Genomic DNA, 16,845 nt, shown 5'->3' with positions numbered 1-16,845 from the left:
TAGAGTTTGTGTAGGAATTCATCTTCCCAATAAACAGATTGAAAGTATCCCTGTCCCCATACGAATTAGCCATTTTAAAAAGGCACCTGATTCTAATTCAACTAAACCATGACTTTCTTGGTCTTGTTTCTTGTTGCAGATACAGATACTTTTTTTTCATTTACAGATAATCTTGTTTAAAACATCCTCAGTTTATTCTTTGGGCTTCCCAGTGGTAAAAAGTCCATCTGCCAGTGCAGGAAACGCATGAGACGTAGGTTCAATACTCGAGTTGGGAAGATTCCCTGGAGGAGAAAATGGCAACCCACTCCAGTATTCTTGCCTGCCAGTCCATGGGGTCGCAATGAGTCAGACACTGGAAAACACTCACCCCCACTCACCCTCCTCCGCACCCCCATTCTTACGTTGATAGTTTTCTGCTCTTGGCTTGAACCTTGTATGCCTGGGTCATTCGTCTCCTGCATTCTCCGTTAAGTGGATGGTTTTCCTCCATGAATGACTGTCATATGAAGTCAGTGAAGGGTAGTGTTCATTACACTTTGAGATGATAGAGCCCCCACCCTGTCATTCAGGTAGTTGAGTACAGGGACTCTTCCTTGAACTCTTCCTTCATCTTTCCATAGCTAAAGCATTTCAGCTGTTTAGTTTCTATTGTCTTTTCTACATTCCACGATAACAGTTACAAACAATATGAAAAATAGTTCACCTTGGCATTATAGTTGAATTTGGAAGAATCTTATCAAAAAAGGTAATCATACTCATTCATTAAGCACAACCACATCAGCTTTGTTTTGAAACTTTGGAAATTTCAGCTTACATTTTTCTGCTTAGCCGCTTTAGTTCCAAAAGATCTGTAATGGTTGTGTTCTCTTTAGAATGTGAGTTCCAAGAAATATGGGCTCTAGTTATTTTCTTATCATCACCTTAATTCTGAAAGGATTGCAAGGTCAGAGCAATGTCAAGATGTGACCTGCAATGGTAAACAAAAGATCAGACACTAAAAGGCTTGCTTGGTGTTGGAAGAACTCACTGAAACATTTATCATTCTAGTTTCTAGAAACCACGCAGAATTGTAAGCCTCAGGTGTCAAACTCCACAGCCATTCTGTGTGGTGCTGACCAACATACTTGGGTCAGCATGGGCCAGGGTGTTTGTCAGGTGTAATCAAAGAGGCAAGAGAGATTTGGGTTCAGATTAGTGACATCTGTGTACCTTAGAAGGAGCTTCCAGGATGTATAATGGACTCATTATTAATGAAAAACAACAAATCTGAAGTTGAGTTGATCTCCTTTTGTTTAGATGAGAAGGAGTCAGCTGACATACCACAATTGAGCTGCCCAATACCAGTGTTGAAATGAAGCCCAAGTTTAAATTTGTGATCTTCCACATTATTAGGACTCCTTGAAAATTAGGCCAGTCATCCTAGCCCACTGTTACTTTGTACACATCACACCTTATATTACATTTCTTTTTAGATTTTTCTCCAGCACGCCATAAGTTATTAAAGTATAAAAAGTCATTGGTGTGTGAATATATATTGTTTTGTTAATTACTTGAAGTTGACTATCAACCTGTTGCCCAGAACTCTTTCACTTTCTATTCACTAAGAAATTAAGGCCATACCTGCATTGGAATGTAAATATTCTGTGTTGCCAGTTAAGGTAGGGGTCCATATGCATTGAAAAATCATTTGAGCTGAGAATAGGGTTAAAAAATTAAAGGGACCTAACCAAAATAGGTAATAAGACAACTCTCCTCAGCATACAAAAGGACTGAGGAATTAATCTACAATTCAGATCTAGAATTTTCCTTAGAAAATAGATCTATACCCAGTCTAGTGTACAGATTAATGATTGAACCTGAGTTTTAGATCATAAAGCAAATGTAATTGTTCTTGAAAAAGATAAAAAAAATACCTGTTTATGACATCATAAAAATATTTCAGTGAGATAGCCAAGTAGAATCCATTGATAATACCTGTCTGTTTCCTGGGATCAATATTAAATATAAACGACTTAGTGTCATAAATGATCGCTTTTCACTGATGAGAGTGTACATCTGTGGTTCCTGAAACATTTTCCTTAAGGTGATAGATAAATGAACAGTATAGTTTAAGATGACTGTTGAGTATTGGCTCCAGAAAACTAGACTTATAAGAACTAAATTGACATAATGTTTAGATATTATGTCCAGTAGACTGATGAGATGGTAATTTGGGGAAGAGTAGAGGAATGTTTTTGTATAAAACTACAGAGTACATTCTGGTTCCATTCAACTGGAACATTTCCTTTAGGACAGTAAGGATTATAAGGGGATAGGAACGCAAAATTATCTCAGGGTAGTATAACAATTCCTTTTCTCCTTGCTTGATATGTATCTGAAGGTTTACCTCTGTTAGTTGTGAACCTTTTTATTTGTACTACCTTTTAGTGTTATACAACCACTTTCTAAATTCCTGAGTCCAAACTTTCACTCAGTTTAATTCTTTGCCCTTTATTTTCTGTGGGATAGCAGTTCTGTGATCTACTGTGTAATCTTTCTTGAATCAGTTCATCAGAGGAAAACTTTTAATTCCCTAAACTGTTGAGACACAAACTTAACTGTAAAGATTTATTTTTGTTTTTCTTGGAAGTGGAATCCCACTTCATATCTACTGACCTCTTACTCTGTTCCTTTACTTCTTGTCTTCTGTCCATGGGTATATTCAGGGAGGTGATTTCCAATAAAATGTGATAGTTTTTATACTTTGGGGAAAATTAAGTGATCTTCTAATGTAGTTCTCTCATTCATAATTTCCAGAGACCCAGTGAAGTTAGCCATGGTAGGTGTCACCTTTTAAGAACTGCTAATTTGTATATTATATTTGAGGATATAATTTTAGTAGGGTCTTCTCTAGTTCCAGAAAAAGTTTAAGTGGTTTATGATAAGATTTTTTTTTTAGGCCATAATTTTGCCACAAATATTGTAGCCAAGAGGTTAAACATAATTGTGTTCTTTCACCACCTTTTATAGACCTATACTTGTCTTGACCCAAGATAGGTTAACTCTAACAACCTTTTTTGGGGGGGAAAGCCAAAACTAGGAAACTATTCCCTCTGTTAACAAATGAATTTTTTCCTTCTTAGTGATTCTCTTATTTAGGGAAAAGGTCGACAGGGGTTTGGGTCATTACCTGTCTCCATATTGAACTTTTACTTATAGATTCCTTATTAGCCATATAACCATCATGAGTATATAATGTTTCAGTCTATGGGTCCAGCTAAAGTTCCTCCCCAGTAGTTTGACATCCTAGGTAGATTTTAGTGGCATCTCTTAGCTTAGCGATTTAAATGTGATTAGTTTTAGTACTTTGAAGAAGGAAATGGCAACCCAATTCCAGTGTTCTTGCCTGGAAAATCCCATGGATGGGGGAGCCTGGTGGGCTACTGTCTATGGGGTCGCACAGAGTCAGACATGACTGAAGTGACTCAGCAGCAGCAGTTTTAGTACTAATTTCAAGAACCCTAGTGTTATAAAATACTCTACTGGAGAAGTGAGGTTTTAAGAAACCTCCTCATATTCTGAAGCTTGTTCTGCTCCATGACAAACATATCTTCTTTATTTCAAGATCCGCAGTCATTCAAGGAACAGATATGTGTATATATATTGGCTATTCTCTGCGGCGTGCTGGATTTTAGTTCACTGACCAGGGATCAGACCTGCCTCCCTTGAATTGGGAACACAGAATCTTAAACACTGGACCACCAAGGAAGTCCCATAAGACATACACTTTAATGTGGCAGAGGCTGTAAACTATTTACTTGATCTCTTCTTAAAGATGTTATTTACTTATTTAAAGGATTCTAATGACTTAGATACAGCTTATTTTTAAAATTTAGTCTATTTCACCATTTATATTACCCTTAAGGTATATAGGATTGTGAAATGTTTCACTAATTTGCCCAGCATAGAAGTCAGATTTACTGCTTTTTAGTTCTCATTGCGTCTTTATGAGCAATATATCAATCCTAATAGGGGGTGGTTTGTGTGTAAAACATTCTGGCCAGTTTTTCAGAATTTTCTCCTTGAGAGCTTTCACAACTTTGAGTTAGTTGCCACTGGTCTTAAATCTTTCTAAATGTACTTCATAAATAATAACTAATCGTCACGATCCTTCAAATATGTTTTGTGAGGTAAGTGTTGTGAAATAAGTGATGAACCCACCAGAATTTATGTTACATAAATGTGTTGAAGCTATCAGAAGGTGTCACTAAATCTTTGGGATTTTTTAAAATGACCTCCTTTGCATATATATATATATATATACTTCCTGAAAATTTATTTTCTGAAGAGAAGTTAATAACATTTACTGTTGATTGAGTTAGAGATTATTCCTCATTTGTAAAGTTACTTCCTTCAGACACGACTTGTATTAGTCTTTGTTAAGCAGTGTGACAGTGTTGGTTGTGAGTTTACTTGCCATCTCATTATAGTTTTAAATTGTTACCTGTAAAAAAATTCTCTGATGACTGGTAATCATTAATAGGTGCTAACACATATCAATTTATTATTTTAAATAGAACTTAACGTACTGATAATATCATTTTAAAATTTTTGCAAACTACCACTTCTCTGAAAACCTAGAGTTTGATTTGTTTGTAAATATATACTTGAACACAAAATGGACTCCTTTGCAGGGGATTCAGGGAGATGAGTCAGAAACGTAAACCATGTTCTTCTTGCTACTTGAAATTTTCGCTGTATTAGACTGACTTGTAACTTTTACTTATGCATGCTTGACTGTTTTAATTATCTTTTTTTTCCTTTTCTTAAAGATGATACTTGTTGATGCCACTGTTCTCATCCTCCTAGCAGAAGATAGTCCTACTGAGAAAATGAGCACTTTGATCATTCAGTCTTTGAACTTTAACCTTTGACTGGAAGTGACCTATAGGCAATGAAGACTGCTTCCTTTGACTGCATTTTTACTCGTGTGCATTCGGGGCGCATGTTGATCGCTGGTTGAGTCCAGGCAACTGACATGCTTTGATTAGTCATACAGTATTAATGCAGGTGTCAGGAAATGTCAAATATAATTCCATTTTTTATTTTTATTTTTTTAAGCTTTTGAAAAGTTCCAGGTCCTCATGTATTGTGCAATAACAATGACTTCCTTGGCGGTTTTGTGACGTTCATTGCCGGCAATGGACGTTGTAACAGGAAAAAATTTCACCCTTCTGCCACTCAATGATTAATGCGTGATAGGGCCTATGACATGAACTTAACGGTTAGAGTGGGATTATAAATAAAGTGAGGGATCCAACATTACTCTGAAAGTCACCCCAACTGCTCATATTTGGATTCTATGCACTGTGAACCTAAGGTTAACAGCATGACTTAACATGCGTCTTTAAAGGACTGTAATGAAAGATCATTGCGTATTTATTGAATTGTTTATATCTGTTGTCAAATTGTTTTGACATGGACGGTTTTCAAGTAACATTGGCAGAGAGGTACAATATGTTATCCCTATGGTGAAAATAAATTCGTTTGTTGTACATAGTTCCTCAATCTCTGAAGTAAAGGTATGAGTAATATAGGGTATAAGTGGTTTAATCAAGGCTTTATTTTGGAAGTAAGAAAAATGGCAGTGATTATTAAACTGCTATAGTCCATAATTTGGGCTTATTGTTTGTACATTATCAATTTTTTCCAAATAGATGACACTCTGTTACTTCCTGCTAGCCATCAGCATGAGCCCTACTGCCTAAACACTATTTCATTTATTTATGTTTGGAAAATCCATAAACATTTTTGTTTGCAATTTTGTTTCTTTTGTTATGTTTGAAGTCAAGTTTGAATGTTATGATACTTTTAATTGAAAAACTTTTGTCAAGTTTTTTCTTGTAAATTTTCTTTACTTGTAAGTATCATCTTGTCCTACTATCCTGTACCCTAAAATAAGAAATACATTTTTGACAGAGGCTTAATGTTTTAACAAAAGAGTGTGGACATTTTTATTTTAAATTTTAGGCAAAAGTACACTATAGAACGGTATGTTTGCTTATTTGTCTCACACAACCATACAGGTTTTTTTTTCTAGAGGGATTTGTTTGTTTTGTTCTGTTTTGTTGTTATTTAAGACTTCACTTACAGGTAGACAACATTTTCCTATAGAAAAAAAATTGTTTGAAAGGTCCAACTCTCAGTACCATGTAAGTTAATGATACTGCAACTAGGTTCTCTTTTTAAAAAGCAATTAATGTATTTTATAAATTACCTTTTCGCATATGCAAAATCTGTTTCTACTACAATGTTATTTTTACTAATGCCTGTTGTTGCACTCTATGACATAGCCTACAGTGAATATATGAATCAATTTGGGCTTAAAAATGAAAGCCAGTTGGCTGAAAGGTTTGAAATATGTACCCCAGCAAAACCATCCAATCAATAATTGGCAGATAATATTTTAAAAATTGTTTTTAATCTCTGTATAGATGAAATTTTGTAGCTTTGTACATGTTGTTAATTAAGGGCATATAATTTTACACTCTAAAAGTATAATTGTTGAACTCAGGGGTGGGTAGACTTCAAAAATACGTCTGCTGTAGAAATTAACTTGAAAAAAATTTTAAACTATGGCCAGCCACCAAATTGTGGACACTGTTTATACTGCTAGTTATTAATAGCAACTACCACTGTTCAAAATTAAAAACATTTTTGTTCTGTCTTGCCTAGATGTACGTAAGTTCTCTCAGCAGTCTCTTCTCAGTCCTGTTAGTTGGCCAGTTTAGCTAAGACAAAAAAAATGTTTTTTGGAATGCTTTGAACTGCTCTTAGTTTTTAACTGCTTTTTAATATGAAAATTGCAGCTGTAAATGATGTATTTTTCATATTTTACATAACTGCTCTAAACTACTGACTGATTCACTTGGTCATTTTCCTGGGTGGGGTGGGGGAAATCTCTCTCCATACTGCTGGTCCTCTTACTAAAATCCTTTTATAAGGAAATGACCTGTGGCATTTATTCACCAAAGGAATTAATATACCAGGTCAAAGGATAACATTGCTATCATATAGATTAATAGGTCATATATAGTCTCAATTGAATTTTTTAATATGAATAATAATATTTTAACATACCTCTCTCTCTACATAGAGATACCATAAAATAAATTAAGATGATGAAAAGGAAAGTAGAGGAGAACCAAATAACTCTGGTACATTTTATGGTTTAAGGGAAAGAAGACAGGACGAAATATTCTAAAACATAGATGCACCAACCATTCAGAATTTGCAGTCTGATAACACCTGCGTTACTTCCTTGAACTTTAGGAATCACTGAAAACTCATGTGCACTTAGATTTAGTTAATTTTAAATATGTTACATTATTAAAAGACGTAAAGATGTTTACCTAAGTCACTGCTCAAGAAGGGGCAATTACCGACTTTGTAATAATAAAAAGAATATTTCTCTGTAATACGTTGTTGAATAACAACCAGAATACCAAGCAAGTGTGTACATAGGAACATGCTACTTCCCTCTTGCCCGCATTCCCTCTGTGAGGCACTGTCTGCTGTAGAGCTCTACAGAATTAGACCTTCAGATTTAGACAGCATGGACTCTCTTCCTTTTTATTTATTTATTTATTTATTTTAAGGCCATTTTTCTGGTTTGCCAAATTCTGTTAAGGCAGTGATACATTCAGTTCCTTATTTTGCATGCTTAGATCACAAACTTGGTGCCCTTTCAAAAAAAAAAAAAGTCAAGTAGGTAATTAATGCCATAGATTTTAAAGAGAGAAATGGTTTTCAGTTTTTTAAGATAAATTTTTAAAAACAAATTTTATGGCAGTTCTCTTAAGGAATTTAAATTCCTCCTTTTTAGCCAGCAGGGAAATAAGACTTTTTTTTTTAATCCCTGGAAGAAAATGCTAAAAATAGCTTTTATATACAGTTCATCTGGAGAAAGATCTTGATCTTTATTGTTTTGACTAGGTATATAAATATTTGGTACAAAGTAATGAGAATAGTTAGCTACTTTTTTCCCTTTTGAAATTTTAACTATATGCAAAAACATATATCATTAGATTCCTGTGGTGGATAATAATTTCTTCAGATTCTAAAACAGGTATCTAGTGACTGCTTAATTGTTCCCAGGTTGCATCAAAGATAAATTGAAATGAGTAATGGTATGAAAATGGTATGTAACCACATATTACTTGTTTCTGGTAATCAAGTCTTATTTTTTAAAAAGCCTATTGTTTTTGAGAATTGAGACATTTAAAACTTGTTAAAGCTTCTTCCTAAAAATAGAAGAGAAGAGGAGGTACTGTGTGTTTAAAAAAAAATTTTTTTTTTTTAATAAAGAATTCGGTGTCACTAGTTCTCAGCCTTTATGGTTACTGCTGCTTATATTTCTCCATCTCACTTTTATTTAGTTTTTTTGTACATATTTTAGCTGAATGCATAAGGTTTGTAACTTGTGTATGCACGTTTATTTTCAGAAAGAGCTGAGGCTTGACTGAATGTCCCTTTGAGGATTCTTTGCTACCAAAAGCCAGCTGCTGCACTATTCCTTTATGCTGATACCTTTGCATAATTAAGGTCTGTGAAGAAGGTGACTTTAATCCGCACCTCCTGGCTCTAGTCCTCTTTGCAGTCTTTGTTTTTATTCCTCCTTTATTTTTCTACCTTCTCATCTCACAGGTATCAGTGGATCAGTCTTCAGTGCCCCTCTGACCACTCAGTTTTTCTCCCCTCTTCCCTCCCTTCCCCTTTACTCTCCCTCTCCCATTCTTGAGAATAGGAAATCCAGAGGGTTATTAAAATTATATCCAAAAAAAGTTTTAATAAAAAGACTCCATCCTACAAAAATTTCTGATAAATAATTTTAGTCCATCAGTAGATGGCTAAACTTGTTGAATAATTGCTTGATAAATACGCTGTCAGTTAGCTCTAATTTAGTTCTTAAATACTGATATTGAGGGAATTTTGTTTACTTTCTGGATGTGACTCTCTCAAAGCCTTTTTTTTTTTAAGATTTTTTTTTGATATGAACCATTTTTAAAGTCTGTTTTGAATTGGTCACAATACTGCTTCTGTTTTATGTTTTTTTATTTTTTTGGCCCTGAGGCATGTGAGATCTTAGTTCCCCAACCAGGGATCGAACTCACACCACCTACATTGGAAGGTAAAGTCTTAAGCACTGAAACACCAGGGAAGTCCCTCGAAGACTAATTATTGCCCTAATGAATTAAATTACTTATTTTGATGAACATGCTTTTAAGTTTTTAACATTTAATGATTAAATGTTAATCATTTTTGAGAGTTGGATGGAACTATTTTTTAAAAATAATTTGTGGGAGATTTTTATCTTCTCAGCAGAATTTAAAGACAGACTTATATACACCCTTATCACTAAGGTCCATGGAATCTAAATTTGTACTTCAAACTTAGATCTCTGTCCTTCAAGTTGAAGTTCTAGTTCTGACTGTGCTCCTGATAATTTAGATTTTTTTTTTTTAATTTCATTCTCTAATGGTAGTATTGCAACTTTTATTTGGGGTTGAATCTCAAAAATTATTACATGAATATCTTTTTTATAAAAAATTTTTTGTTAGTAAAACAGTGTGATATCTGAAGCTATTTTGACTACGTGGCAGGAATGTCTGAATAGACGTCAGTACATCCTCACGTACCAGAACTCGAGTTTTGCAAGTTCAATGCAGTTGATTGGAGAAAGGAGAAGCAGTTCTTGTTCTGTTTCTTGGTATACACATCATCAGGGGTTTTGAGAAAACTGCTCCTACAATAATTCTCAGAGCTGTTTTCTCAAAGGCAAAAGTGTGGCTTCAAAACTCACAGGGCTTTGGCTTGTCAGGTGTGACTTGTCAGATTTCATGGCACATCAAATAATTGAAGAATCCTGCCTCTCTAATTAAAAACCTGAAACAGGGCAAACAAAGAATTTGGTAGATTGTTTCAGATACCTAGAAATGCAAGTCTCTTCATGGTTAACCACAGATTGTTTACATAATGCAAATTGTTTGTCAAGCTCAAGGTAACACAGTTATTTGAATAGATTATTAGGTCAGTTATCTAGTAGCCAAGAGTTAGATGCATGTTCAAGTTATAATGAATTTTTTATTTTTAGTTGGTACCATTTTTCTCTTAATATTCAGAAATACAAATTGTGCATTTTATTAATAGGAATGAAAGCTCATGCTGGAAGATTTGCATAGGGTGGATGTATATATTTTATAAAATCAAGTTGTAAAATATGTAAAGCTACTGCTTTTTAAATAGAATATAAATGTTGACAGATAAATCTATATATTATATATTTTTAAATACATGTATGAAACTTTTGTTAGTTGAATATAAACTACATTGTGTGCTTTATGGAACTCAGTAACTTTTAATAATAAAGCAGTTGTCATTGATTTCTTTTTTTGTAGACTTCAATGCTAAATTGGATAGATATTAAAACTTTTTGTAGTTTATAATAATGTGAAAAATTACATAGTAGTTCCCCTTTGCAAAAGACTGTGATCTTTAAAAGATTATGGAGATAGTAATGTGTCCATTTCCAAAATGAATACAACAGAATGAAGATAGTCACTAAAGCACTTTGTTTATTTAAAGATCATCTTTGCTTATTAGTGTAGCCTAGTATATTTGAGTGATTCTTCATGCTTCAATTAATTAAGTCCTGGTTAAAGACTGGGCATTTTCAGAAAAGATGGAAATTGAGACCAGACTTCGAGTTAATCATGAGTCTGGTGCTCCTGAACTTCAGGCTGGATATGCTGTAAAGAACTTGCAGATACTTTACCAAGTGTACAGACAGATCAACTAACTTATATAACTGAGGGGCTCTTGAAGCTCTGAAAAGAAAGAAATAAGCAGAAGGGAATATCTCCACATCTCAGATATTCCTGGCAGGAAGAAATTCAGTGTGCCCTGCTGCTAGTCTTAAGTTTTCTTTGCACAGGAGATCTGCTTGCCCAGGAACACCGTACTCCTCCACTGGGGCAGCCAGGCTACCATAAAGCTCTTTTATCTCTGCAAGCTGTTTTTACAGCCCCAAACAACTAGATGAGTAGCTGACTAGATAAATGCAAGGTTTGTCTTTGTACTTTGATGGCCCTCTCTCCCTCTTTTATAATCCTTAAAATAATTTCTACCTCTCACAGAAGGGATGACTTTTCTCCACTAGTTTAAGCTATGTGGATAAGTGGTCTTACTGAAATCCTCCCTGTATTCCATAGTACTTTTCACACTGAGGTAACACATGGCAAAATTAAACATTGACTGAATAAAAGTGTCAAATAAGGAAAGCTGAAATAAGGCAGAAAATACCTTTCATACATGTACTTGACCTTCAAGTGCTTAATGTAGGTAAATACATGTAATCATACATGATGCTAATATGGATGATTGTCCTACAGAAGAGGTATCCAGCTTAACATTAAAAATCTCTTTATCTCTACTTTCAACCTCCCAAATGTCTGTTTCTCTTTTCTGTTATAGTTAATTGCATTCCTATCCAACCTAATTATACAAATGAAGAATCTAGCACTATTTACCAGTCTGCTCTGACATTTTTCATCAAGTCCTGCTGAGCCTGTCTTTTTAAACCATCTCTGGTATTTTCTCCTTTTCTCCAGTCCCTTTGTTGACTTTTCATTGCCTGGCCCTGTGTTCTCAGGCTGCTCTTCAGCCCCCTACACACCTTGTTCCATAGATAACAGCACAAAAAGACTACTGTGTTCTTTAATGTTCTTCCCTGTTGCTGGAATGTTCATTATCTCCTTTTCTACTGTCAAGGTCCACTACAAATTTAGTTATAAGGTTATCATCTTTGTCCTTCCCTTTTAGAAGGCTGTCCTACCAGCCTTCTGTCCTGAACGCTTTCCACTGGGACGATGTCTCACTTGTGTTTGTGTACCCAGCACTGTGGCACACGGTACCTATCACAAAAGCTTTTAATAAATGTTAGTTGAATTAACCTGATTGTACTTGTATTTTTATCCCAGCTTTTTCAAGGAAACATAGGCACTAGCAGTTTTTGAACAAATCTAAAGCAAACCATCATCTGTGTGAAATGTTAGAACACCCTACCTTTACTGTCCCAGACAGTTTGAAAAAATTTGCTTTACTCATGAGTCATTCTTAATTGGCTTTGTTTTTTTATAAAATGCCTTATCTTTGAGGTAAATTGCTTGAATATGTTCACAAATTAAGAATATGATTATTTTAAACAATATATCTGCGGAACTCTGAGATCATAAAAATAAGCCTAACAGTCGTTAAGGTTAAGAATGGGCATTAAGCAAATACTTAGTGATGACCTATCCTATATCAAGAAAGGTGGCAGGTAAGAAAAGTATATATCTTCCAAGGGCCTATAATAAGGAAGATAGATAATACAAAAGTGCTGAATGTGAAGGGGTACAGATAAATGGCATGCATGCATGTGTGTGCTCAGTCTTCTATGATTCTCTGCAACCCCATGGACTGTAGCCCGCCAGGCTCCTCTGTCCATGGGATTTCCCAGGCAAGAATACTGGAGTGAGTTGCCATCTCCTTCTCCAGGGGATCTTTCTGACCCAGGGGTCAAACCTGCATCGGCACACTGATTCTTTACCACTGAGCCATCTGGGCCCACAGATAAATGGTAGTTTCTGACAATCAGAGGAACAAGTTATGTCATGGCTTGAAAAATACAAACTTCATGGATGAATTCTAGGCAAGTACAAAGGTTTCAAGTACAGAAGCTCTAGGACAGGACTTGTCTGAAAGTCAACCCAAAGGATGGTGTGGCTGGTTTAGAGACGGGAGCAGAAGCCAAAAGCCAAATGCTGTAGGACTTCATGAATCAGGGTAAGACTAAAATTGATTTTTCATGGCTTCCATGGGCCTAGCAGGCAAAGTTGCCATTGTTCTCAGGGCATTTGCCAGTTAGGAGGAAATTAGGAAACTGAGCCCCTGTTTGGGCAACATCATAGGGATGTTTGCCTAGCAAAGTCCAGAACATCCCCAAATGGGTCTAAGCTACTCTGCCAACATCCCACCCATCAAAACTAACATAAAGCCAGAGCCCAGTAGAACTCCACTCCCAGAGGAAGGATCACTTGGGAAAACAGCCCTGATTCAAACTTGCACCCTGGAGTGGTTTGGGGAATGTCAGACTGGATGTATATTAAGATGAAGTCCCTGACTGGCTGTGTCCTCCCGAGGAGATCAAAAGCAATTGGAAGTTTCTCTCTGAAGAAAGCCTCAAGTTATTCCTGTATAACTTGAGTGATTCATTTCAATTCAGTGATCTGTACACAAAGATTACCTGGAAACAAGATACCAGGGTAAAAAAGCAGAAAAAATAGACCTAGAAAGCATTTAAAGTGGGGGGGTGGGGAGTGACACTATCTGATATGGTTTACTGCTCTGCACGCCATCCCATGTTGCTAGCTTCTCAAGAACAAGAACCTGTCTTGTTTAACTTTTTACACATTCAAATACCGAGTCTGTGCTGGGTCCCCAGGAGGTTATGATCTGGCAGGGAGGGGAGGACAGGGATGTCATAGGGTAATAATAGGATGCAGAGTGAGCATCAAAGCAGGCCCAATCATAAAATAGATAACTAATAACCTACTGAACCAGTCCCTCCTAAAGGAAATCAATCCTAAATATTCATTGGAAGGACTGTTGCTGAATCTCCAATACTGTGGCCACTTGATGCAAAGAACTGACTCACTGGAACAGACCCTAATGCCAGGAAAGATTGAAGGCAGGAGGAGAAGGGGGTGACAGAGGATGAGATGGTTGGGTGGCATCACCGACTCAATGGACATGAGTTTGAGCAAGCTCCAGGAGTTGGTGATGGACAGGGAAGCCTGGCATGCTGCAGTCCATGGGGTTGCAAAGAGTCGGACACGACTTAGCAACTGAACGACAAGAACTACTGTGTAACACAGGGACGCTACTCGAATGACGTACACAGGAAAGACTCTGAAAGAGTAGATACATGTGTATAATTGATTCACTTTGCTGTGAAACATCAGAAACTAATATGACACTGTAAGTCCAACTATACTCCCCCAAAATAATTTTTTTTAAAAGGAATAATCAAAGCTAAGGGAGTCTGGAAAGAATTCCAGGGGAGCTGAAGAGTATTTGCATCTGAGATAAAGCATACAGCAAATACAAAAACCAAGGGTGAGAGGGAACTGTGCAGCGTGAAATTTGAATGAGGGAAAATACAAGATAAAACTAAAGCTAGAACATGAAAGACCAGGTTATAGAGTTTTGATTTTATCTTATGGGCAGTAGTGACTGACAGAATCAGATTTGCACTTCAGAAAAGTTACCTTAGCCATGGGTTGGAAGAGTTACAACAGGAGGCTTAATTGTAACGCAGACGGCAGATGACCCTGATGTGAATTGATTATAAAGCATTGGCATAAATATATACATCAATGGAACACAACAGAGAGTCCAAAGGTAATTTTCAAAAGAAATGCCATGGTACTTCTAGGGGGGAAGGTTAATCTATTCAAAATGTGGTACTAGTGCATTTGAAGAATCCTACCTCACACCATATACAAACATTAATCCCAAATGAATCATACACCTAAATTAAGAGTAAAAACTGAAATTTCTTTAAGAAACTGAGAAAATCTGAGATCTTGAATTTGGCAAAGACTTCTTAACTATGACACAAATCATCAAAAGCAATTGATTAAAAAAAGATGCTCAATGTTGCTTATTATCAGAGAGATGAAAATCAAAACTCAAGATTGATCACCCCACTGTAGTCAGAATGGCCATCAGAAAGTCTACAAGTAAAGGCTGGAGAGGGTGTGGAGAAAATGGAACCCTCCTACACTGTTGATAGGAATGTGAATTGGTACAGCCACTTTGGAGAACTGTGTGGGGGATCCTTATAAATTTAGAACTGCCATACGATCCAGGGCATGTATCCAGAGAAAACTCTAATTCGATGGGATAATATGCATCCCAGTGTTCATAGCAGCACTGTTTGCAGTGGCCAAGACATGGAAGCAACCTAGGTGTTCATGGACTGATAGAGATGATGTGATGTATATATATATACACACATAGGGATACATGCTGCTGCTGCTAAGTCACTTCAGTCATGTCCGACTGCGACCCCGTAGATGGCAGCCCACCAGGCTCCCCCGTCCCTGGGGTTCTCCAGGCAAGAACACTGGAGTGGGTTGCCATTTCCTTCTCCAGTGCATGGACAGCAGCCTACCAGGGACTTTCCAGGCAAGAGTACTGGAGTGGGTTGCCATCACCTTCTCCGATATATATACATACATATATATATGTGTGTATACACACACACAATAGGGTGTTAACCATAAAAAAGAATGTAATAATGCCATTAGCAGCAACATGGATGGACCTAGGGATTATCATAGTAAGCCAGTCAGTCAGTCAGTTCAGTCGCTCAGTTGTGTCCGACTCTTTGCGACCCCATGAATCGCAGCACGCCAGGCCTCCCTGTCCATCACCAACTCCCGGAGTTCACTGAGACTCACGTCCATCGAGACAGTGATGCCATCCAGCCATCTCATCCTCTGTCCTCCTCTTCTCCTGCCCCCAATCCCTCCCAGCATCAGAGTCTTTGCCAATGAGTCAACTCTTCGCATGAGGTGGCCAAAGTACTGGAGTTTCAGCTTTAGCATCATTCCTTCCAAAGAAATCCCAGGGCTGATCTCCTTCAGAATGGACTGGTTGGATCTCCTTGCAGTCCAAGGGACTCTCAAGAGTCTTCTCCAACACCACAGTTCAAAAGCATCAATTCTTCGGCGCTCAGCATTCTTCACAGTCCAACTCTCACATCCATACATGACCACAGGAAAAACCATAGCCTTGACTAGATGGACCTTTGTTGGCAAAGTAACGTCTCTGCTTTTCAATATAAGTCAGAGACAAATATCATATGATAGCACTTGTATTTAAAATATGATACAAATGGACTTATTTTCAAAATAGAAACAGACTCACTCAGACACAGAGAAGGCAATGGCAATCCACTCCAGTACTCTTGCCTGGAGAATCCCAGGGACGGGGGAGCCTGAGGGGGGTGCCGTCTGTGGGGTCGCACAGTCAGACACAACTGAAGCGACTTAGCAGCAGCGGCACAGACCGACCTAGAAAACAAACTTAGGATTACCAAAGGGGAAAGGAGTTGGGGGTGGGATGATGCATGGATAAAGAAGATGTGGTGTATGTATATATAGACATATATATGTACACATGTATTACACACAATGAGATGCCATTCTGCCATAAAAAGATGAAAATTTGCCATTTACAACATGGATTGACTTGAAGGGTTTATGCGTAGTGAAATGGGTCAAAGGAAGACAGGTGCTGTGTGTTGTATGTAGAATCCGAAGAATGACATAAAGTAGTGAATATAACAGAAAGGAGTGGACTCGCAGATACAGAGAACAAACTCCATTACCAGTGGGGAGACGGAAGAGGAAGGGGGACAAGATGTGGATAGGGGATTAAGAGATGCAAACTACTATGTATAAAATAAGCTACGAATTGTATAGCACAGGGAATATAGCCAATATTTTTAATAACTATAAATGGAGTATGAGCTTTAAAAACTGAATTATTGTTTTCTATACCTGAAACTTACATGCTGTTGGTAAATCAGCTAAACTTCAATTAAAAAAAAAAAACAGGGATTTCTGGGGCAGTTCAGTGATGAGGACTGTGTGCTTCCACTTCAGGAAGCATGGGTTCAAGCCCTGGTTGGGGAACAAAGATCCTGCATAACATGTGGCCAAAAAAGAAATCAGATACCTGTTTGATACCTAT

At 36.9% G+C, this 16,845-nt stretch overlaps 1 protein-coding gene across 1 annotated transcript in view; it reads left to right on the top strand.

The window, feature by feature from the left end:
• UBE2W (ubiquitin conjugating enzyme E2 W) overlaps positions 1-11,992 on the top strand; it is a 69,923-nt gene extending 57,931 nt beyond the window's left edge. The window contains exon 6 of the mRNA XM_070802708.1: positions 4,815-11,992. Within this exon, the coding sequence (XP_070658809.1) occupies positions 4,815-4,828 (14 nt within the window). The 3' untranslated portion in view covers positions 4,829-11,992. The remainder of the gene's footprint in view (positions 1-4,814) is intronic.
• The last annotated feature ends 4,853 nt before the right edge of the window (positions 11,993-16,845 follow it).

This window comes from Bos indicus, chromosome 14 (assembly GCF_029378745.1).
Source record: "Bos indicus isolate NIAB-ARS_2022 breed Sahiwal x Tharparkar chromosome 14, NIAB-ARS_B.indTharparkar_mat_pri_1.0, whole genome shotgun sequence".
Classification (NCBI taxonomy): domain Eukaryota; kingdom Metazoa; phylum Chordata; class Mammalia; order Artiodactyla; family Bovidae; genus Bos; species Bos indicus.
Note: the sequence above shows the minus strand (reverse complement) of the source record. Positions and strands in the feature narration are given on the sequence as shown.